Source organism: Elgaria multicarinata, chromosome 2 (genome assembly GCF_023053635.1).
Source record: "Elgaria multicarinata webbii isolate HBS135686 ecotype San Diego chromosome 2, rElgMul1.1.pri, whole genome shotgun sequence".
In the NCBI taxonomy this organism is placed as follows: Eukaryota; Metazoa; Chordata; class Lepidosauria; order Squamata; family Anguidae; genus Elgaria; species Elgaria multicarinata.
Window position 1 is genome coordinate 89,644,256 of NC_086172.1, and position 22,205 is coordinate 89,666,460.

At 42.6% G+C, this 22,205-nt stretch overlaps 2 protein-coding genes across 22 annotated transcripts in view; one reads left to right on the forward strand and one right to left on the reverse strand.

The window, feature by feature from the left end:
• Window positions 1–18,487, forward strand: part of TNNT3 (troponin T3, fast skeletal type) — a 49,675-nt gene extending 31,188 nt beyond the window's left edge. For 20 of the 21 annotated variants that reach the window (XM_063117145.1, XM_063117150.1, XM_063117141.1 and 17 more), the window contains 9 exons: window positions 1,030–1,051; window positions 2,616–2,661; window positions 2,920–3,036; window positions 3,564–3,641; window positions 4,579–4,692; window positions 5,612–5,721; window positions 10,521–10,611; window positions 14,907–14,947; window positions 18,095–18,487. In XM_063117145.1, the coding sequence (XP_062973215.1) occupies window positions 1,030–1,051; window positions 2,616–2,661; window positions 2,920–3,036; window positions 3,564–3,641; window positions 4,579–4,692; window positions 5,612–5,721; window positions 10,521–10,611; window positions 14,907–14,947; window positions 18,095–18,143 (668 nt within the window). In that variant the 3' untranslated portion in view covers window positions 18,144–18,487. Of the gene's footprint in view, window positions 1–1,029; window positions 1,052–2,615; window positions 2,662–2,919; window positions 3,037–3,563; window positions 3,642–4,578; window positions 4,693–5,611; window positions 5,722–10,520; window positions 10,612–11,654; window positions 11,696–14,906; window positions 14,948–18,094 lie in introns of all 21 variants that reach the window. The other variant, XM_063117138.1, reaches the window with a different exon arrangement.
• The window catches only part of IGF2 (insulin like growth factor 2), a 960,921-nt gene that overhangs the window by 476,786 nt on the left and 461,930 nt on the right, over window positions 1–22,205 (reverse strand). The window lies entirely within an intron of this gene.

Here is a 22,205-nt window from a genome sequence, read left to right on the forward strand (position 1 = left end):
GGAGTGTGTGTGTGTGTGTGTGTGTGTGTGTGTGTGTGTGTGTGTGTGTACCTTTTATTCAGAACATTTCCTAGCAATTCTTAGAGCTTTGAGGCCTTTATTGTGGACTTAACATTCCCTGCTCATGGTTGATTATGGGTTCTTTAGACAATGTCTGTTTGTAAACAGCACTTTCAATGTATTTTTTTTAGAGCAGGGGAAATGGGGTATTATTTTCAAAAGCAAAAGAAAACACTATTTCTACTTCTGTATTCCGCTACACTGCAGTGCCACCTAGATGCTATGTACTGAAAAGACAGAAAAGGAAATGTTCGTCATGTAATGCTTGGAGCAATGAAAACAAAAGTAGATGCAGCAGATAGGAAAGCACATAGTTAGCTTTGACACCTTCCAAAGTAGACATTTACAAAGTCTCTGTTTTAAGGCCGATACTTTTAATGTTGCTTTGAGTTGGAGGGCAGGAGAAAGGAAGAATCTTGCTTAACATGTTATTATCAGTTAAAACAAATGGCTTTGTCTGGTATGAAAGGGTGACATAACAAATTTTCAATCAATTATTCACATTAATTTACCATTCCTCAAATTAAGCGGACTTCACAAGAATTTGCCCAATAGGCCGTGAGCTTTTTATTGCTGAAATCTCACCATAACCCCACCAAAGGAGCCACAAAGAGAGCATTGTATGACTGAATTCTTTGAATTCATACATAGCATGTGGTTATAAAAGACATCTCAATTTTGAGAGGTGGGACTCAATACATTAAAGGAAACTGCTGTCTTCCAGATGCTATGTGGGAGCCTTCATGCAAGCTCTTGTTTCATTTTCCTGTTCTGTTTTACTTCTGAGTAAAACAGGCCTGCCGAGGAGTGTAGCCAAGTGCCTTTGGGATGTTTCCATAAGACTAAACATCCCTTCTGCTTTTTTTGCTTTAGCAAACCCCAGACTAGTATATGTTCAGTTGTTCTAATATTTTCTTTCTCCATCTTTTCTTCCCTTGTACATATCCTTTCCTGCATTGCTGTGTTTAGAGAAGAAGCCCAGAGTACCAACGTAAGTGTGTACTAGCAGGTGTTTAATATACTCAATGTTATAATAATTCTTTTAAAATGTTTACTTAGCTGGATTCAGGTGTTGCGAGTAAGCACGGCTGGCCAGACATGCTGTGGATTTCATGTTTAGCTGCCTGCTATTCTTCGTCATGTCCAAAAAGCATCTTTCACACCTTCTCTTGGGGTGAAATCTGAAGAGCTCCTTCAAACAGATTCAGCCAATTGAATGCACAAGCACTCCTTCGAACAGTGGAATGTCCAAAGCCACTCCCAGAGTGTCAACCGTGCAGTAGGCACCAACAATATACAGAAGTGTCACAGTCCATACCCAGAATGGTGTAGAATAGGGCAGAAGGAAGATCTCAACTCCCAGCAATCCTGACCATTGGCCTTGCCTGCTGGGGCTTCTTGGAGTTGGTCTAAAACCTCTGGAGATCTACTTCCTGCGCATCTCTGGCACAGAATTATCAGAACGGAGAAAAGATGCCAGGGTAAGGTAATGAAGCAATGAGGATGGCAGTAGGCTTAAGTGGTAATGCATAATGCTGGACCACTATACGGAGTATATAGTGACCCAGGAAAACATTTGTCAGTAAAGCAGGCTTTGAAAAGGGATTTAATGGAGGAGAAGGAGATTGGTGGAAGGACAGGAAAAGGAAGGGTATTTGGGGCATGTTGAGGCATGAAAGATGGTAGGAAGGATGATGCAGGGAATAAAAGGGGTCTGATAAGAGAATAGGTTGCATGAAGGTGACGCAGTTAGAAAGGGGGCCTAGCATTATGTACTACATAACACTGCCATGATAGCATGTAAGATTATGAATAACAGGGCTAGGGAATGAGCCACATACATGAAAGCAGATGCCCCCTTCACAGAGATCAAACCACTGACAGTTTAGAGGCTGACAGGATTATTGTCGCAGGAAGTTTCGTAAGGTGGAAGAAGTATTTCTTTGTTGCTTACAAAGAATTTGTCACAGCAATCCAGCTATTCTGGAAAGCAGGGGTGCCAGGCGTAAAGACTAAGGGCTTAACTCCAATCCAGAACTCCACAGCACCTCTATAATATTTCACTCAAACGGATCCATCTTCAACTCTAGGGAGCTAATGCTCTTAGTAGACTAAAGAGTCCCATTCAATCTGGGTAACTGAATTAGTGCTGTACGTGAATTAGTGCTGCACATGTTTTTAGTGCTGCACATGTTGACTGTATATTTTCAGGGATGCAGGAATATGTTTTAATGTTTCCAATTTCATATCTTATTGAGATGGAATTGATGGGTTGGTATTGAATTCAGGAGGAATCTATCTTTTGTAGAGGGAAACAAATGTGAGTGCTGCCCCAGGACATCTTCTAGGAGGGGAATTTGGCTCTTCAAGACTTCTGAGTTTGACAACTCTGGTCTAAGGGGTCACAGCATTTACACTTTTTCTAAATGGGATTCAGTCAAACTTGATTTCAGTTACATTTTCTTGTGAACAGTTATTTCCATGCACTCCATGTTCTGAAAATGCTTACGTCTGGTGCTTCTGTGTCTTTCTTTCTCTTTGCCTCATCCACAAAGGCTGACTGCACCTAAGATCCCAGAGGGTGAAAAAGTAGACTTTGATGTAAGTATTACTGTCTCCTTCCAACAATTCTTTTGTCTTGTCTCTCTAAACTTTCAATATACTTTCAGTATAAATAAATAAGTCTTCCATGTCAGTCCTAAATTAATTTCTGAGTAAGTTCTCTAATCATGAGAGCAAACTAAGTTTTTTGGGTTTTAATAAATGGGAATATGAAAGAATTCTTGAGTGGAAGGATCTATATAATTCAAAAGATTGTTGTCACTGTTATCAAAACCACAACATCATTTCTTTCTCCAGGATATTCAAAAGAAGAGGCAGAACAAAGATTTGATTGAGCTTCAGGCTTTGATTGATAATCATTTTGAAGGCCGGAAGAAGGAAGAGGAGGAATTGATGGCCCTCAAAGATAGAATCGTAAGTCTCCCAGATGTGGTCTCCATAATTATGTTTTCTCTAATAGGATATGTCACTACTTAAGGGACAGATGAGAATTCCCAAGATTGGTTACTTCATCCAGGTCTATTGTGAATGTTTTGTTGGTGGAAGGAATACCATGAAGCTGTGCTTCTAATGAAGTTATCACCTTTTGGTACTTGTACTGCAATGTTCCTTTGTATTATAGGTTTTAAATCATTTTGTCAGTCTCAGCTCAGCGGAAGCTGATGGTAGTTGATCATTTAATCAGGTTAAGTGCAAATGATGAATACTGATATTGATTTTATTACGCACCTGCAGTTAATGCAGAACCCAGGTTGAGAAAACTCTCTTTGGGATACTTTGGCCATCTGTATGGGATCATGGTTTAATTGATTTGGATTGTTCCGTCTAAGTGCAGTTTCTTTCCTCAAATGGTGTCAGAAGATATTCTTCTACCCAACAGCATGAATACAGTCATAGTTGAACTATTTATTGATTCTTATCTTTTTATGTGTAATGGACAGGAGAAGCGTAGAGCCGAAAGGGCAGAACAACAAAGGATCCGGGCTGAGAAAGAAAAGGAGCGTCAGTCCAGGCTTATGGTAAGTCTGTCTCCATCTTATTCTCCTTGGTACCCAGAACCAGCCCTACCATTAGGCAGAGTTGGTGATCACCCCAGGTGGCAGTTGCTGGGAGTCCACAGTAGCAGCCACCTGGCTGTTGCTCCTGGAGTCCCTGGCTGTTTCCCCCATTGGAGGATAGAGCTATGTATGCCACACAACCTGTCCTGGCCGCACTAAATCAGTCTGTTGCCTCAAGTATGTTGGAGGACATAATCCCATCACCAGTATTGAAGTAAGGTTCAACTGCCAGTCCAGCTGGCTTTGCCAGTCCATCTTGTCCTTTGCCTGAGGCAGCCCTGTTGATACCTCCTTGTCTCATAAAAGCAGGTTTATCAACTAAGCAAGAGTCTTATTCAGAAAGAATTCTTCTAATCATTCCATTTTACAATCTGCCTAAAAGAAGTTACAAGTCTTAGAATAATAGAATAGCAGAGTTGGAAGGGGCCTATAAGGCCATTGAGTCCGACCCCCTGCTCAATGCAGGAATCCACCTTAAAGCATCCCTGACAGATGGCTGTCCAGCTGCCTCTTGAATGCCTCTAATGTGGGAGAGCCCACAACTTCCCTAGGTAACTGGTTCCATTGTTGTACTGCTCTAACAGTCAGGAAGTTTTTCCTGATGTCCAGCCGGAATCTGGCTTCCTATAACTTCAGCCCATTATTCCGTGTCCTGCACTCTGGGATGATCGAGAAGAGATCCTGGCCATCCTCTGTGTAACAACCTTTCAAGTATTTGAAGAGTGTGATCATGTCTCCCCTCAATCTTCTCTTCTCCAGGCTAAACATGCCTGGAGAAAAGAAGATTCAGGGGAGGCATGATAGCATTCCCCATGTCTCCCCTCAATCCCGATTAATGATTCCACACTTGTGTTTCCCAAGTCTGAAACAGACCATTTCCCTCCTTTACATTTCACAGGAGGAGAAAGCAAGAAGAGAGGAAGAAGATGCCAAGAGACGGGCTGAAGATGACATGAAGAAGAAGAAGGCTCTCTCTTCCATGGGTGCCACATACAGCAGCTATTTGGCTAAGGTAGGAAATGAGAATGTGGCAAATGGTAAGCAACTGTAGAGTTGCTCATCTGAAAATTTCCCCACTTAGAATCCTATAAGACCTCATGAGCTGTCTCATCAGCTCATGAGATCTTAGAGAAGCTTGAAAGACTTCAGTATCAATGCAAAATCATTGGAGCTTTGTTTTTCTCCTGTAGAGGTGCTAGCAACTTAGATTTGTAGAGAATGTCTTGCATTTTTTCCAGCATTTCCCCCCATAATGTGCTAGAACAGGGATTCTCAAGCTGTGTCATTCCCAAAGTTAGGCAACACGTGTTTGAGCTGCCTTGTCAGAGCTGAGTCATTGGCCGTGGTCCGAGGTGTGCTTGGAACCAGGAACCATAGGGTGAAGCTGGTCAGGGCTGGCGGCAGGTTTGAGAAGTGCCTGAGCCAACTGCCCAGGGAATTAAGGTAGCAGTGAGGGCTGCAGCTGCTTCACTCAACACTTCTCTGGTGGTGCCCATGGAGGTTTTTCCCTTTAAAGAACAAAAGTGGCTGGGTGGAAAGGTGACCCCAATCCAGATTGGGGCCCCACGCATTTACACTGAATGCAGCTTGTAGTTTTGCCCCTAGTCAGAAGGGGGCAAATGGTGGGTGGGCAGTGCCTCCCGTTGCAGTCAAGAAATGCAATGTGAGAAAGAACGTAGCTGTCTCATACCGTGCTCCGGGCTTGAGGACTATTGCTCTAGTGCCACCTTCCCCACCCTAGCACCATCCAGATGTTTGGCTACAATTCCCATCATTCTCAGCCAGGTTGGAAGTTGTGGAGTGCACCAGTTTGGGGGACGTGGTTCTAGTGTGTGCCAAGTTTCAAATTTCTTCTCCATGGCGATGCATTGAATCAGCGGCATTGAATTAATGCAAAGATGTGGTATCCTGAAAACTCTGTTTCTTCACAGGCTGATCAAAAAAGAGGGAAAAAACAAACTGCGAGGGAACTGAAGAAGAAGGTGCTGGCAGAGAGGCGCAAACCCTTAAACGTTGACCACCTTAGTGAAGACAAACTGAGGTAAAATACGGCTTTCCCTGGCTGTTATGAGATATTAGCTTGGGGCTGTACGGAATGGGAGAAGTCAAGTTGGTCTGAGTATATAAAATGGCTTCATGGTGGGATTTCTTGGAAGGCTTTATTCAGGGAAGATAACATTCTGCCATTAGTTGGGATGCAGAGATTCCCCCCCCCTCCCCGCCCCTGGGTCTCATAAAACTAGGACATCCCACGAAACTGAATGGAGGGAGATTCAGGACAGAGAAAAGGAAGCACCTTGTAACAGCACATTGTTAAACAATGGAATTCGCTGCCACAAGGTGTAGTGACAACCAACTTGGATGGCTTTGAAAAGGGATTAGATGAATTCATGGAGGATCATGCTGTTAAAGGCTACATGTCATGACGGCTATATGATACCCCCAGGATCAGAGGCAGCATGGCTCTGCATACCAGTTGCTGGGGATGTCCTGCTTGTGGGCTTCCCAGAGATATCTGATTTGCTTCCATGGGAAACAGGATGCTTAACTTTCTCCAATATAAATTGGTGTTACTAAAGAGTTTTTAATTTGGGGTGGACTGCACTGCTTGTGTGACTATAGGTTCACCCATTCATTTATTACATTTCTACACTGCCCAATAGCCAATGCTTTCTGGGCAATTTACAGAGATTTTAAAAAGTTAAAATACGGGATTGTACATAATTTAAAAACAGTTTACATACAAACATATGAACAGACAGCAGACAATTTCTCTCTCTCTCTCAGACCCCCCCCCCCAATTTTAATAGTCAACAAGAAGAAATTCCCTCTTATCACGTGCTTTCTTATCACGTGCTTCCAAATGCCTGAGAGTAGAGGAAGGTCTTAACCCGGCGCCGAAAAGATAACAATGTTGGCGCCAGGTGGGCCCATGACAGAGACATTTTAGGCACAGCTATGTAGTCATTTATAATGTTTCATTATACCCAAAGATTTTCACAGGGCCTATTTCTTTATTTCTTTAAAGATATGCACATAAATGTATTTTTGGCTGCTTTTTAGGACTTAGTCTTTACAAGGCAGTTCACATAAAAATAAAATGTAAAGTGCAATAAAGCAGAATCACAATAAAACCAAACAGCAGTGCAACACCCCCCCCCACCAGTTTAAACTTAAGTCAGCCCTGTTGAATTATAACAAATAACATGCCTAACAAAAATCATTCATTTGAAAATTGGAAAGATAAAAGACCTAATTCATAAAAATTGGAAAGATAAAAGACCTAATTCATAAAAAAGGACCTGAAACAGGATTTTTTAAATGCATTTGAAAATTGGCAGAATTGAGGCCAAATGCACCTTAGTGGGGAGAGAATTCCACAACCTGGGGGCCATGATTGAAAAGGCCCTGTTTCTTGTGACCACCAAATGAATTGATCTTAGAGGTGGACCTATGAGTCTTGAGGCAAAACTTAATGGTGGTAGTGGGGGTTGTGGGGGTGATAGTCATCAGGAAGGGGTCTAACCCATTCCTTCCCAGTCATGAACTCAGTAAAAATCACCCACCCATCCAAGCACAGCAATTAGCATTGGGGGGGGGGGAACACCTCCTGCTAGTGCCAGTCAGAGGTTCTTTTTCTTAACACTAATTCCTGGAGCGGGGCAGGGGAGATTTTCTTTTCTTTTTTTACTGAGATCATTGCTGAGGAGGGAAGCATTAAGCTTCCCTCACTCCTGTACACTGGAGTCCTGACAGGTATCACCACTACCCTGTGCCTAGTTAATTAATCACATTGAGCATCATCTGTTGAGTATTTTATGATACACTTGTGACTAGTCACTCTTGTATCTCTGCAGAACATTTTGACAGGTCTTTCTCCTTCTCTTTTTTCCATCACAAAATGAGCCCCATCAAATTTGATTTTTTTTGGCTATAATGATACTTGCCGTCATTTCCTGCTGTGTGCAGAAGCAGCGCACTAAAAACGCCCACTGAATGGGCCATGTGGTTGTTGAACAACACAGGTTGTTCCCCCTGTGAAGAAAGAGGAAGCTCCTCTTCCCTATTGTGAGACAGAAGCAGGAGGCAAAGCGACGGTAGGGAAACGCAATTCCCCCCACCCCCATCTGATGAGACTCATTGTCATCCATAGTTTCCCTCCTGCCTTTTCCTCATTCATTCAGCTGAGTTTTTTATGTGGGAATTAAAATTCCTAAGAAATGTAAAGATAAAATATCAGCTCAGAGTGTAAAGAGCTGACAGACTATTCACAATACTTTTGATTTCAGTGGAACGTATGTCTTTTTTTTAATTAGTTTTCCACATTAATTAAACATACAACATTACAATAAAGAAAACATCAAACAACTACTACATACATGTTGAATAAATGTTGAGTACATATGTATTGAGTAAATATTAACTATAAAATATCATACCATAACGTAATCATTCTTAACATAAGAATGAGGTGCATCCTCCACCTCGGGATCTATTCCTGATTCCAAAATCTTATCGTTTCTTCTGCTGGCGGTTTCCCACTTCCCTTAGTAAACACAAATATTAGGAACTCTTTCCAGATTCCTTCAAACTCATTTATTTTAGTTATACCTTTTCTCCACTTAATATTACAAGTCAGTTTATCATTAATAGCTATATCCCATACTTCTTTATACCATTCTTCAATAAGGTATTCCCCTTGAATCTTCCAGTTCCTAGCTACCATCAATCGTGCTGCAGTCAGCAAACTCGATATCAGCTCTTTAGTTTCTTTTCCACATTTTATATCTCCAAATAGTGACAGTAATGCAATCTTTGGTGTTTGTTCTATTTTCATTCCCACTATTTCTTCAATTTCAAAAAACACCATCTTCCATAATCTTTGTACATATTTGCATTCCCACCACATATACGTTCCTTTTCCCCCACAATCTCTCCAACAATTTGCTGAATGCTGATCATTTATCTTATTCAATCTAATCAGGATTAGGTACCACCTCCACAAAATTTTAAAATAATTCTCTTTTATTCTCACTGACATACTTCTCAACACTCTTTGTTTCCACAGTCCCTCCCAGCTCTGTCGCCCTATTTATACCTTCAAATCTGTCTCCCATACCATTTTCCCTGAACTATCCCCTAACTCCTTTTCTAGCAATATTTTATATATTTCGCTCATTAACCCTTTTAAAACTATACTTCCTCCTTTACCTTTTTCCTTATTTACTATTAACTCTTCAAACTTCGTCATTTCTCTACAAACTCTATTATCTTTAATCCACTTTTTATTCCATTGTTCTACTTGCCCATACTCTAACCACGATAATTTTTTCTCCTTTAACAAATCTTCCATATCTTCTCTTGTATTTATATTTCTTAACCAATCCTTTAATTTCAATTTCTTTTAATATTTTACTTAATCTACCTTTCAGTTCCTCTGGGAAATTCTTTAACATTATTACCGGTGATAAGGGAGAGTTGCTCGGAAGCAGCTTCCCTTTAAATTTACTCCAAATTTCCCATTGAGACCTCAGAAGTGGATTATCTATACTTTCAACCCATTTTCTCCCTCCTTCCTTGAAAAAGACATTTTCCAAGCTCATCTCCACATTACTTGTAGTTTTATCCTCCATCCAATATAGATCTCCTACTCCTATAATTGCTTCTACAATATGTCTTAATCTATTTGCTACATAGTATAATTTTATATTTGGGAGACCCAGGAACGTATGTCTAAGCATAGGTGTTTAGAATTGTAATATGAGGCTGTTTTTACAAGTGACAGTATGATTGAATACTGTAATGAGTCACCTGTTAATTCAGGGTAGTCATGGGAGAGACCAGGTTTAACCAAATAAGAGAGTGGTTCTTATGCAACAACAATCCAGAGTTGTTGTTGAGTATGGGTTGTCATTGAATAATGAGTTGCCATTATGTGTGAATCTTGCGCTATGGTTTAACTATGGGTTGTTAACCACAGACAATCCAGTAAGAGAAGCCATGGTTTGTTGGTGGGCTGTGAACTCTTAAAAACTTATAGTTAAACCATAGTGCAGGGTTTACACGGGACGACAACCCACACTTCAACAACAACTCAAACCGTACTCTAGGTTAACATTATGTGCAAACCAGGTCAATGTAGATTTTAGTTTGGATTTAGAAATGTAGGAAATGCAAAAACAGTGTCACTTGTGAACATGGCCTGAACGTTTTCCCGGTAAAAAATAGAGATAAAGGCAAAATCTAGCTTCATCAAGCAATAATTATGGATGGAAAAGGAAAGCTCTGAATATCGTAGTAACCCGTCTTGATATAAACACCTAATTACTAATGTTTGCTGCATTCCTCAAGCATCCCATTTTATTAGTTTGCAAGCTCTATAAGGATGCAATCCTATGCATGTTTCTAAAGAAAGAAGTCCTACAACTCCTAGTATATCCTGGCTGGGGAATGCTGGTAATTGTAGGACTTTTTTTCTCATCTAAACGTGCATAGGATTGCATGCCAAGGCTCTTAGTTTACACAAACTGCTGATTAATACAATGTCAAATTTATTTATTTATTACATATTTATTAATGGATTTGTGTAGATGAAGTGGTCCTCTCTAGTGTATAAATCCTTGGCTTTATGGCAGCAGAGGGGAACATACGGCCCTCCAGATGTTGTTAGAGTGCACCTCCCATCAGCCCTTGCCAACATGGCCAACAACATCTTGAGGGCCACATCTTTCCCATCCCTGCTTTATGACTACTGGTGCTTTGAAGTATACAGAAGATGTGATAAATTCAACAGGTTTCCCAACCCCAACACCATGTTTCTGCTTCTTCACAAATACACAGGGAGAAAGCCAAGGAGATGTGGGACTGGTTATATCAGCTGGAAACTGAAAAATATGAATATTTAGAGAAGATCAAGAGACAAAAATATGATGTGAGTAGAAAAAGGAAGCTTGTTTGTGATACTGCTTATTCCTAAGCCCAAGGCAAAGTTGGTTATGATCCCTCCTGGGAGAGGTATGGTCTGAGGACCATAAAAACTCATGCAACGTTCTGAATTCTTTTCAACAGGATATAAATGTTCACTCGGGAGTGATAGCTTCTGAATTATCTACCCAGAGTGCATTTTGGCTTTCTAAAAAAGGAAGAGGTTTCTTCATGATGTGCCTGGAGGGAGAGTATGGAAGGAGTTTTAGTCACGTCAGTGAATTTGCCTGTTTCTGTCGCCAAGTGCATTCATGAATAAGATGCCTAATTTCATGGTTTTATTTCCCATCACAGAAACCAAGAGAAGGAGTTGAAAAACCCTATATGCCCATCACCACTGATCAGCACTGGGCTAAAATAACTAGGGGTCTAATGCTCAACCCTGTTCTGATGTCACCTGCTTTTCTTACCCTTGTTCTGTACTTATGTAGACAGAGAAGCCAGCACGGCCTCTTCTTTTGTCTTGCTGACTCTACATGATATCTGCCATGATAAGAAGGGCATGGATGATCTCCACTCCATGTTGGACAGGAGAAAAGTACTCCAAATTTCTCTTCAGGCTGTGAGGATGGTCCTTGCTCTCCTGGCAAATGATTAAAGAGCAGCTACTCTGTCCATGTGTCAAGTCAAATGTGCTTAGATCAAAATAACATGCAGGCCAATCATACATGATCAGGCCTATGCACATTCAACTGTTCATGTATAGGCGGTACAGATTTTACACCCAGTCCATGTAGTTGAGCTGGGTGGGGAAGTCTGGACAAATGTGCAAAATCTGCTCCACTGTTGCACTACACTTTGAAGATATAAGAGAATATTTGCCTGGGATTAGAATGGCAATGCAATCCTTTGAAATCTGCTCACAAGGCATGATACATCAGGGCCGTAAAATGTTGTTTTGGACTGTTTATCTCTTCCTGACTACATATGTCAAACATCTCGATTTCTGAAATGCCCCAAAGCCAATGTAATTATCTTGATCTCTCTTAGATTTTATCACTACGTTGCAGGGTGGAGGCACTGTCCAAGTTGTAAGTACAAAAAATTCACTCAAATGACAAAACAGCACAGGCTGTTTACATGCATGAGCCTCCTGCATGTCGAGACAAGAGTCCGGGTTCTCCAGGTTCACTCTGACGGGCAGCAGGCTGGCACTCAACTCGTGGCACAAGGCAGCTGGACCGTGTTGCGTTGCATTTTTCTCGCACCGTTCGTTCAGAGCAGGTGGAAGCAACTGAAGAGTGCCGTATCGCACATTGCAGAACAGTCTTCCTCAACCTGGTGCCCTCCTGAAGCACTGGACTACAACTCCCACCACCCACAACCATCCCGGCCACATCTGGAGGGTACCAAGTTGGGGAAGGCTGCTGTAGAAATTGCCTGCAGTACTTCTAGACTTGTTATATGCCCATCCTGTAAGATAACGAGCGAATGGCAGCAAAACAGCAGGGATGGGGAATGAAGGCAGCATCGGCAGAGAAGTGAATTCCTGAGTCTGGTCTACACAACTAGCTGTTATCTCAGTTACCTGCTTCATAGAGTTAGTGCACTGCCACAGAAATTAATTTCTGTGAGGGGAAATAATCCCCTTCACTAAAACTATTTCTATAGGATCAAGGCTGCAGTCTTCAGATAGTCCATGGAAGGATCCCATTTGTTTGGAAATTGAAATACTGACTAGAAGACTCTATAGTTTTCCTATGGCAAGGTCTTGCAGAGAATCCAGAATCATGATGGGGTGAGGAATGAGGAAGGCAAGCTTCTTGTAGGATGGGCATCCCCTTCAGCCCGGCCTGTTAGAGCCTCCTAGAGATATTTGCCTGGCTGTTCTTGGAAGCAGAATGTTAGAGTAGATCATGGATGGGGAACCAGTGGTCTTCCAGATGTTTTTGGAATACAACCTCCACCATCCCTGAATATTGACCATGCTGGGAGTTGAAGTTAAACAACGTCTGGAAGGCCAGGGGTTCCCCATCCCTGGACCAGATGGTGGACTTCAAGTCTAATCCAGGAAGGCAGTTCTTACAGGGTTATATATTTTTTTAAAATGTTCAAGTTACAGATATAAAAGGGAGAATTGCAGTTGACTGGAAGTAAGCAAAGCAGCAGGGCAAAGTTCATAAAAAGGAACATGAGCCAAAAAGTAAGGAATTCATGGAAAGAAAGCATTGCTTTTCAGAGCAGTAGCAAACCAAGCTGCTGTTCAGTGCTTGCCACTTCCCTGCCTACTTTTGCTGTCCAGGAGAGTGAGTGCCAGGCCTGTTGTCTTCAACATACTGCAGGTTTAGCAAAGAAGGTAAGTCCCAAGCATGGAGGTTAGATGGATGAGCAAAGCTAAATTGGTTCCTTAGCAAATACCTGAATTCAGTTCCTTGGAACAGATTTTAAATAGACACAAGTAAGTATGTCAGGTGACTGAGCCGTCCTTTCTCATGTTGTGCCATGTTGCCTCCAGTGTCGGAGTCTCTTGTTTCTATTGCCGTGGAAGAAGGCTTGGCCCTGCAAATCCACAATGACGGAGAGGGCAATAATGTAAACTCCTTTTTGATTTAAATACTGTGTATTTCAAAGTGCAAGGAACTATTACTGGCTAATGATTCCTAGGACTTCAGGTTTGCTCAGAAGAATATGAACATGGTTAATGAAGAATTTTAATTACGGTGAATTTGGGCCTATTAGGAAAAAGGTCTGTTTTTTCAACACGTTTCTTAGGGGATGGTGAACGTATGCCACATGGCAACCAGAGAAACTGGAATAGTAGGGAAAGTACAGTAAGCAATTGGCATAATTATAAAATTATTATTCCTGCTTTTCTTCATTTCCTTGAGCAGGAGATTCAGTTCTCACATCTACTATGATTGAAAACATAGCACCCCTCTCATAAAAAATGAGAAAGCTACAGCATTTACCAGGATCTGGGAGCTGGTTTGGAAAGGAATTCACATCATACTTCTCTTTCTGTGGTTGATACTTTCTGGCAGTAATATTTCCTTCCTTTACCCTTTGAGAACTCTAACTTTGGCTGGCTGAGTAGAACTGGGATAAAAGGGATTACCTCATAATCATAGGGAGTGCATCTGATCAGGACTCACAAGACCCAGATCCTTTGTACTTTTCTGTACCCTTCTTATTTTGTCACAGGAGTAGAAGAGCTACTCTTGGGTTTCTTCTCATGATGTTGCACAGTGAAGTTTGCAAGTTGGGACTACAAGTGTAGAGCAAATCATATAAGTCCTTCCCACCCAATCATCGCCCTCCCTCCCAGCTGGATGACAATCGGACGAGAAGGATCCATGAAACTGGCTTTCCCCACATGCTTCTGGCTTGTTATTACTTCTGTGCTAGAGTGAGTGAAAGCCATGGGGAAGCAGTCATTGTGCTACTGCGTAACACGTGAAGGGGGGCTCAGGCTCAGTTATACAGGTGACTTCTTCGATTATCATGGACAATTCCTATGTTTTCATTTATCCATAGTAGACTTTCCATTGCCGCTGTAGTGCCCAGCAATTCCAGTTTCTTTTTCAAAATGCAATTTATCACACCAACACTCAATTTTCGAAAATACTTGCGATCTGTGGAGCGGAGGCTGATACTTCCAAGATACCAAACAACTCCCAGGAGAATCTCTGGAAATAATTTCTGCTGAGCAAACATCATTGCTTAACTTTTCAGTTCTTCATCAACAATACAGGTCAATCTCTGTCTTCCAAATCAATGTTTGCTAACTGGCTAGTAAATCTCCAGCAAAGATGACTGGAGAGAGAACAATTGGACTATGAAGAAGTGGACAACACACATACATATACAGGCAACTCATTTCAGGAATATTATCATAATAACTTCATTAAGGCTAATTTAAAATTACAATATTTTCAAACTCTCATGACCTCCAAAGTTTTGGAAAAGGTCAATTTTGATTTCCTATTTCTTGTTTCCTGGCCACAATTTGACTGTGCACATCTAGTATAAACGAGCTCTCTGTAATGTACCAAGATAAACACTTTAACAAGGATGAAGTAGATTGTCTTCCTCACATCCTTGGGTCTCTCATGAATATAGCACCTTTCCTGGTAAGTTTACTGCCAGTTAGCAATGTCTTTGTCTCAGTTTTTCATCCCAAAAGGAAAACTTTAGGATCCCGGCCCAGCTGTCTGCACCAGATCTCCTGCCAGGTAAAAACCTTCCCTCCACTATGGGAAGTTAGATCACTTTTAAAAACCTAGTCATGTATGTTGTTTGCAGATCACCACCCTCAGGAACCGGATTGATCAGGCCCAGAAACAGTGAGTACCTGTATGCCTTTCCCAGCCCCAAATCTGGAATACCCGCTCACTTGTTTGCAGCAGTCACTTCAGTCTTCTTGCCCTTGTTTTCTTCTTGGAAGGGGGATGAGGTGGAAAGAAAAGTATAATGACAAATTCCACCCCACTCCCTTCCCTTTAGGAAAAGTTGGTGAAACCGAAGTGAATCGATAACCATCATGCAAAAGAACCCACTCCTCTTCCGACAATCTCTGCTGTTATTTGCACCATCGTGTGTTTTTGAACTCAAGAACTTCCTTCGTGAGAGGGGTCGTGCCATGTCTGAGATTGTAAGGAACAGGGTGTAATAACACTAATCATGGCCACGGCCAATGGGTTCTTTTCAACTGGCCCTACAGCCTCCTTATTTTCCTTCCCTACTTCACCTCCGTTTAATTCACATTCTTTCCTGCTTGTTCTTCTCTATGTCTTGTTGCATGTGCCCATTAAGGAACCTAATACATCAGAGATAAAGGCCAGTGGGAGGAGAGCCAGTTGTCCAATGAGAGGCCATTTTGGGGAGTGGGGGCAGCTGTGGGAGGAACGGTAGGGAGGAACTCTCAGAGGCTGTGAGACTCTTTTGCTCTTTATACACATGTCTCTACTGAGTCATACAATACTGGCGATCATAAGCAATGCCCAGAAAGGCAAGGGCAAGACATCTTCTTGTTTCCCCCCTCTCCCACTTATGACACAGTATGATTAACCTGCCATACTGTGTTTGCCAGCAATACAAGTGCCATGTTCCAAGGGAGTAAAAGTATCTTCCACATGTAATTTCTTATAACTTACATAAATGCACTCATTGTCCTCACAGAGGAAGAGAAAATAACCAAAATGTCACATTGGGATTCTGCCTTTAAGGCGTTATGTTGGCACCACTCGGCTGACAAACCCCGTGGTATCACTGCTGTGGGATGGCAGCAAGTAATCCTCACTGGAGGAGGCAGCACAGGCTTTTCGGCAGCCATTTGGATCGCTGGGCCTGCCCCCTGCCCCTCGCCCAGCATCCGGTGACCGATTGGAGGTCACTTTCCACCTGGGAACACAAGGTCAGATGGTGGAAGGCCTATAATGACCTCGCTCTGGCAGGAAAAATTGGGGTAAGTCCCCGACTTTTCCAGTGCGCAGCTTTGTGTGAAAGCCCTGTGGGGCTGCACAGTGGCTGCTGCGTCGTATAACCGATACAGCACCACCGCACAGCACCACTGTGGGTCTTTTAAACCATATAGACGACCCCCTAGTAGTGGGGAATAGATGTAATTGTAGGAGGTCTTTTGCTTGTTTTAAATCAGTTCAAGCCATTCCAAACTTCAAACCGTTTTAAGCATTGGTGCACTAGCCTCACTTTAAAGGGTTTTAAATACTGGTGCACTACCCCCATGTTAATGCTTCTTATGTGGCTCTTCTAACTAATAAGTGATATCCACCCCAGACAAGATAAGGAATGGGACAGGACCATGTGCAATGCCAGTGCTACTCGGATTTTAAAGATAAAGGGAGCACGCTGAGGTTTAAAATCATTATTTAGGAAGGTGTGGCATTTTGAAGTAAGAGGCAGCCCTTTAGCATAAGACAGAGCATATTTTGTGAAAGGGATATCCAACAACTCTGAAGCAAATGGTAAGGGCTTTACACTGTATGGATGTCATCGGGGACCCAGTGATAATAACTGCAGCACAACAGGGCAAATGCATTGTCATTAGTTCCATGTGGGCTGTACAGGCCCATGTGGCATCACAAATGTATAGGATTGGGACGTCAGTAGTTTCTAGTCTCCGAGAAAACATTTGGCCGCTGCTAGTCTCTCATGTTTAAGGTTTTTTTGGAACAGAGTGTCATTCTAGAATCTAAATTAAGTGACAGGTAAAGTATGCACTATTTGTGTGTCTGTGTGTGTATGCATGTGTGGGTGTCACTATGACACATCCTCCCAGACGGAAAGCTACTACTAAACAAATCTACAGAGGTTGGAAACCATGTAAGCATTACAGATATGTCTTATTGCTGTCGTATCTCAGCACTTCTCCTATTCCCCGAATCAGTCTGTACTGGAAGCTTCCTAAGAAAAGCATATATTCCAAGCCCCAAATTGCAACCCACCCACCCCAGGAATTAATCCAGGGTGGCTTTCTGGGCAATTTGTAGTACCATCCAGCGATAAATAGCATGCCATCAGTTGCATTGCAGGAGGAATCTGTTGCTGCCACAGGGCAGAAATTCTAACACTAGACTAACTTACTCACCTGGAACGCACCTGTGCACCTAGCTCATAGCAGGAAGGTAAGTACCACGCACGTTTTGGGTGTTGTTTCAGTTGCATGCAAAATGAAGCACTATGTAAATCATTGAACCATAGCTGAAGAACTCAAGGATGATAACTTTGCTCCCTGTGACCAGAAAAAAATAGAATGATTAGTCTCGCTAAAGTGTAAAGGCATTTGTGCAGTTCTGAAGAATAATGCTTTTGTGAACCAGCCTGATCTATAATTTAGGTTGATCTCTGAACATAGCTGCTATTAATGGTTGAAGTGAAGAATGGACCACTTCTGTATTTTGGGGGACCACTTATTTGCTACACAATGGTCCAGGAGGGTGGAGTGTATTTTGCTCTACAACACAACCCCTTCACGTTTGATCAGACTTCATGTTTGATCAGACTGGCACAGCCTAACTATAAGGGATTCACAGTCCTTGTGTACAAGTATTTAGGTATGGCCAGGGCATTGCATATAAAATTCAAAGGAGGGGGCTATACCATTAAAGTATGGGATCTTTATTTTTGATATTTCTTATTTGACACTCGCCTGGGTGAAACTGTGGGGCATTTTTGTTATCCTATGTTGACTATCATGTGTTTGCTAGGGCCCCTTGGGATGAGATAAATGCTTCAGAGGGCAGATCTGACCCACTGATGGGCCACGCGTTGATTAAGAGAAAACAGCACTGGCTGTGATAAAACATTAAAAACAAAACAAACACCCCCCGGAAACACTAAGGGGCCACCTGATCAGCCTGACCTAGTGACATGAAATGCTGAGCTTCTTACTGAAACGACAAGGAGCGGATTTAGAAAGAACAGCGCTGCAGCAGGCACACAGACACGTTTTTCTCCTCTCTGTATTACAGCAGCAAGAAGGCCGGAGCCAAGGGCAAAGTTGGAGGGCGCTGGAAGTAAAGACCTGGACGGTGCTTGCAGGCCGAATCATCAGCGGTGGCATGGCTAACCAGTACTGGCCTCCCCGACCCTCTTTAAACACAAATTCCGTCCCCTCGCCTGAGCAAAACCATAGTTGCAACATCAGCCTGGATTGCCTACTGCTTATTTCAAGGGCTCCCCATCCTCCAGAACCACTGCCCTGGAATGGAGATGACTCCCTGCTGACACCTATTACTACCTGCTGCGTGTGTCCTGTATTTTCCTAATTCCAGCCCTACGCTGCCCCATAGATTGCAGTGTACGAATCCTTTGGTTTTGTAAATAAAGTGTGACCGATAATATACTTCAGCCATACAGCTCCCGACTGGCCATTCTTCTTTTTGTTCCATTATAATCGACTAAAAATGTATCTTTTCATCAGCCCAGACAGTTGGTAGAAATTAGCAAAGGACTTCTGAAGTAAATAAATGTATGTCAATTTACCACCCACCCACCCCACACAAAGATTGTACAATGTTAAAGTGTAACTTCTATTCTGATCCTTTCCATATTTACGTAGAAGTAAGCTCTCTGATTCATATATCTACTAAAGGCACATTAAATCACAGCTATAAAGCCAAAACTGCACAATGGAACATTTGAGGTTGTAAAGAAAACCAATATCCATGGATCCTAGGCTGAAACAAATTTGATGCTTAACTATCCACCATGCCTACTTTTCCAAAGTCCCTATTTATTTCACTGTCTCACATCTCTAAAAGAAGGGAGACATCTGCTAGCAATTGCAATTCACAAGAGCCTTGCTTGATCAAACCTATCTAGCATAGCATCCTCTTTCACACAGTGGTCAACCAGATTCCTACAGGAAGCCCACAAGCTGTTGCTCACCAGAACAGAGACATAGCGCACCTGATCATGGATGCAGTGACCTAGTTCACAACTAACGAGTAGCACCATGGGTGAATTTTCCCACAAGGCTTCTTGTTGTGGTGGTGGTTGCCATTTTGCATATTCGAGGCACAGTGGGGGCATGCCATAGCTTCTCTTTACATGTGAACCTGTCAAGAATAGGTTATTGGGGTGGCTGACAAGCCATACAGAACCCATAGGCTGTTTTAGGGTTGTGGGGAACAGCAATGGGGGGCTCTGTTGCTCTTGTGATTTGCTCGTGGGCTTTGAAGAAAGATTCTGGCCAGTATCCAATATTGCCACTGCGCTCCTACTATTTCTGTGGTGCCAGCGTGACCCACAGCTAGTGCAACAAGCTAAAGCAAACCCAGAAAGGAGAAGAAATACTCATTTAATGGGACAGGTGTAGGAGCTCCCTTCTGCAAGCTCTGCTGAACTGCTCCATTCTGGAAAGAAGTATTTTCGTTCATTTCCACTTGCTAGCGGTGGGTACCACTAGCACAAGGGCAGTGCCCTGTAATCACAATCCTCAGCCCAATCAGGAACTCTGATTGTGGAAGGTTCCAGATCACAAGGACGACGGTAATCATGTTCAGCTAAAGATTGTTAAATCTCTCTTCAGACTGTCCAGTAAAACACAAAGTGGTCAGGAATTTGGCCAGTGTCCACACACCCTCATATCTCCTCCATACTTTGTCTTTTGAATGCCTGAAGAGGCCTTTAGTCAGATGTGACTAAGGTTAAAGACCTGTACACTGCAGGGAGGGTTTTTTGTTTTGTTTTGTTTTAAGTCTGAGGGCCAAATAAAATTTCAGAGAAGACCTCAGGAGCCCTATTCCAGTGGTGGGTGGGACTAAAGTCAAAAGGGGTTGGGCAAAAAGGAACGGGGCCAAAAATACTAAATATTCCAGCATATTTTAATTCAAAGCTTGGGCTGCCAGTTACTGAGTCTTAAGAGAGGCATTGCAACCTTTTAGAATGGGGGGAAACCCACACAAAAGGCAGGAAAATGCCAAATCATGGGGGGGGGCAAGGGAAGACCCCATGGCCATCTGGGGAAACCTGGAGGGGCAGATTTAGCCTCTAGGAGGGCTAGGTTTGTCCCTTGAACCTGAGGTTCCCCACCTCTGCTATCCACGGGTACCTTGGAGTAAGCTGTATTGGATTGGTTGCCAGGTGCCCCCCCAGATGTTTTGGACTACAACTTCTATGAGTCCCCGTCAGCATGACCAATGGTCAGGGATGATGGATGCGTAGTATGGAAGGTTCGCTAGCTCTTTCCCCCACTTTAACCCAGCCCCGTCAGTTCATCTGGTCTACTGAGGAAGGCGAATGTAAGACAGTCCTGAGATCTCAGGTAGGAGTCACCCAGTGGAGTTCACTCTTTGGGCAGATCTGCACCAAGCAGGACATGACACTTTGAAAATGGTTTGAAGACTGTATATGGAGTGTGTCCTGGGCCCCAGCAGTTGTCGCTACTGTTATAAACTGTTTTAAAGCAGTAGTGTAGATCCTGCCATGAATAGCTGCAGCTGCCGGCAAAGTCTCAAAGTGGGGAGGTGCCCAAGGCTACATCTAGGGAGGATAGCAATTATTGTGAGGATAAAATATAGATGATGAGGAGGAGGATTATGTACGCCACCTTATGTTCCTTTGAGGGAGGGAAGGCAATAAAGAAACAAATAAACAAGGCCTTATCTCAGCAGAATTGGGTGGTGGTGAGGAGAGTGAAAAACCTGAGTCAAGAGGTGGCCTGGGCAGTCCTCCTCGTGGTCTTGGCACCAGGTCCAGAAATGGTTAAAAATATCTGGTAGAAGATGATGGAAAGGCCCATCTGAGAAACAGCAACAAATTGTCTGACCCTATAAGGCAGCTTCTTGTGTTCCTACTCGTTCCTATGGGGAAGAAACAAGTAAATTTCTGCACTTGAGAACAATGTGATGGAGGCAGAACCTGACCCCCCTCCAACACTGGATTGGGCTGGAGGTCCAGTTGCCATTGACAAGGATATCGTAGGTTGTGTATAAACACCTTCTGAAGATGGCTCCAGGGTTGTGGGAACTTGGGGAAGATGTTTCTGAAACTTTCCACTTTAAACAAACACATTCCAATGGCCAAACCTGGAGACATACTTAAACAAAAGTCAGAGAATGGCCACTGAAATGCATAGGTTCCAACTGAATGGTCATTAGAATGCATGAACTTTTCTACACAAGCAATTTATTGCATGCTTGTGATTGGTCACTCATGGAGGTTTGCAGGTCCTTTACATGGCATCATCAACCTCCAGGACATCTCCCATGCTTTCCCCCTTTATCCCGCTTTCAAAATGATAGGAGGTAAGCTGTAATAACAGTTAATAATGCCATATCAGTAGTGTGAAATTCTGGTGTAGCGTTATAATTCAACCACTAGATGGCAGTGTTTCATTGAACTTATCGAGCATCGCAGAGAAGTGAGGTGTTCAATTTCAAATCACATATTCGCCATCTAAAGAAGCACATTGTAAACCTGAAAAGACTCCGGAAGAAGAAAGCCCAGTAAGTATGTGGGATTTTTGCTTACTGCTGAGAAGCTCAGAATAATTTGTTGCTCACGCAACAAATAGGGATTGCCCCCAAATTTCCAAACAAAAGGTACTGCCTATTTGTTGGAATGGACTGAGATGGATTTTTCTTATAATGGTCCTAGGACTACATTGGGGTGTGGTGGGATCCCTCACCCTGACTTTTAAGTTTCAGAATACAAAACATTGTCAAATCTTTTTTTGGAATGGCCATTAGAATGCATTGGTATGGATTGTTATGGCCAGTGTTTATTTCTTTTATGTATAAACATAAAATAAACGCCGACCATAACAGTGCATTGAGATTTTTTTTGCCCGAAGGCATAGCTGTTTCTGTGTCACTCATCTGATTTTCCAGCAGGCTGTAGGAATGTATTGAGATGGGATGGATCCTACTCAGTTGCTTACAGGTTTAGTTTTCTAATCCTTGCCATATTGAGAAAGTGAGCTTGCAAATGACCATAGGATTGCACTGAGATGGCTGCTTGCCTGGGGCTATACCTACATTAGGCAGGGTCATGCCGCATGTTTACGATGAGTCCTGTAGAGGGCGATGGCGCATCTTCCTTTCCCTCCAATAGAGATTGAAAAGTAGAAGAGGTACA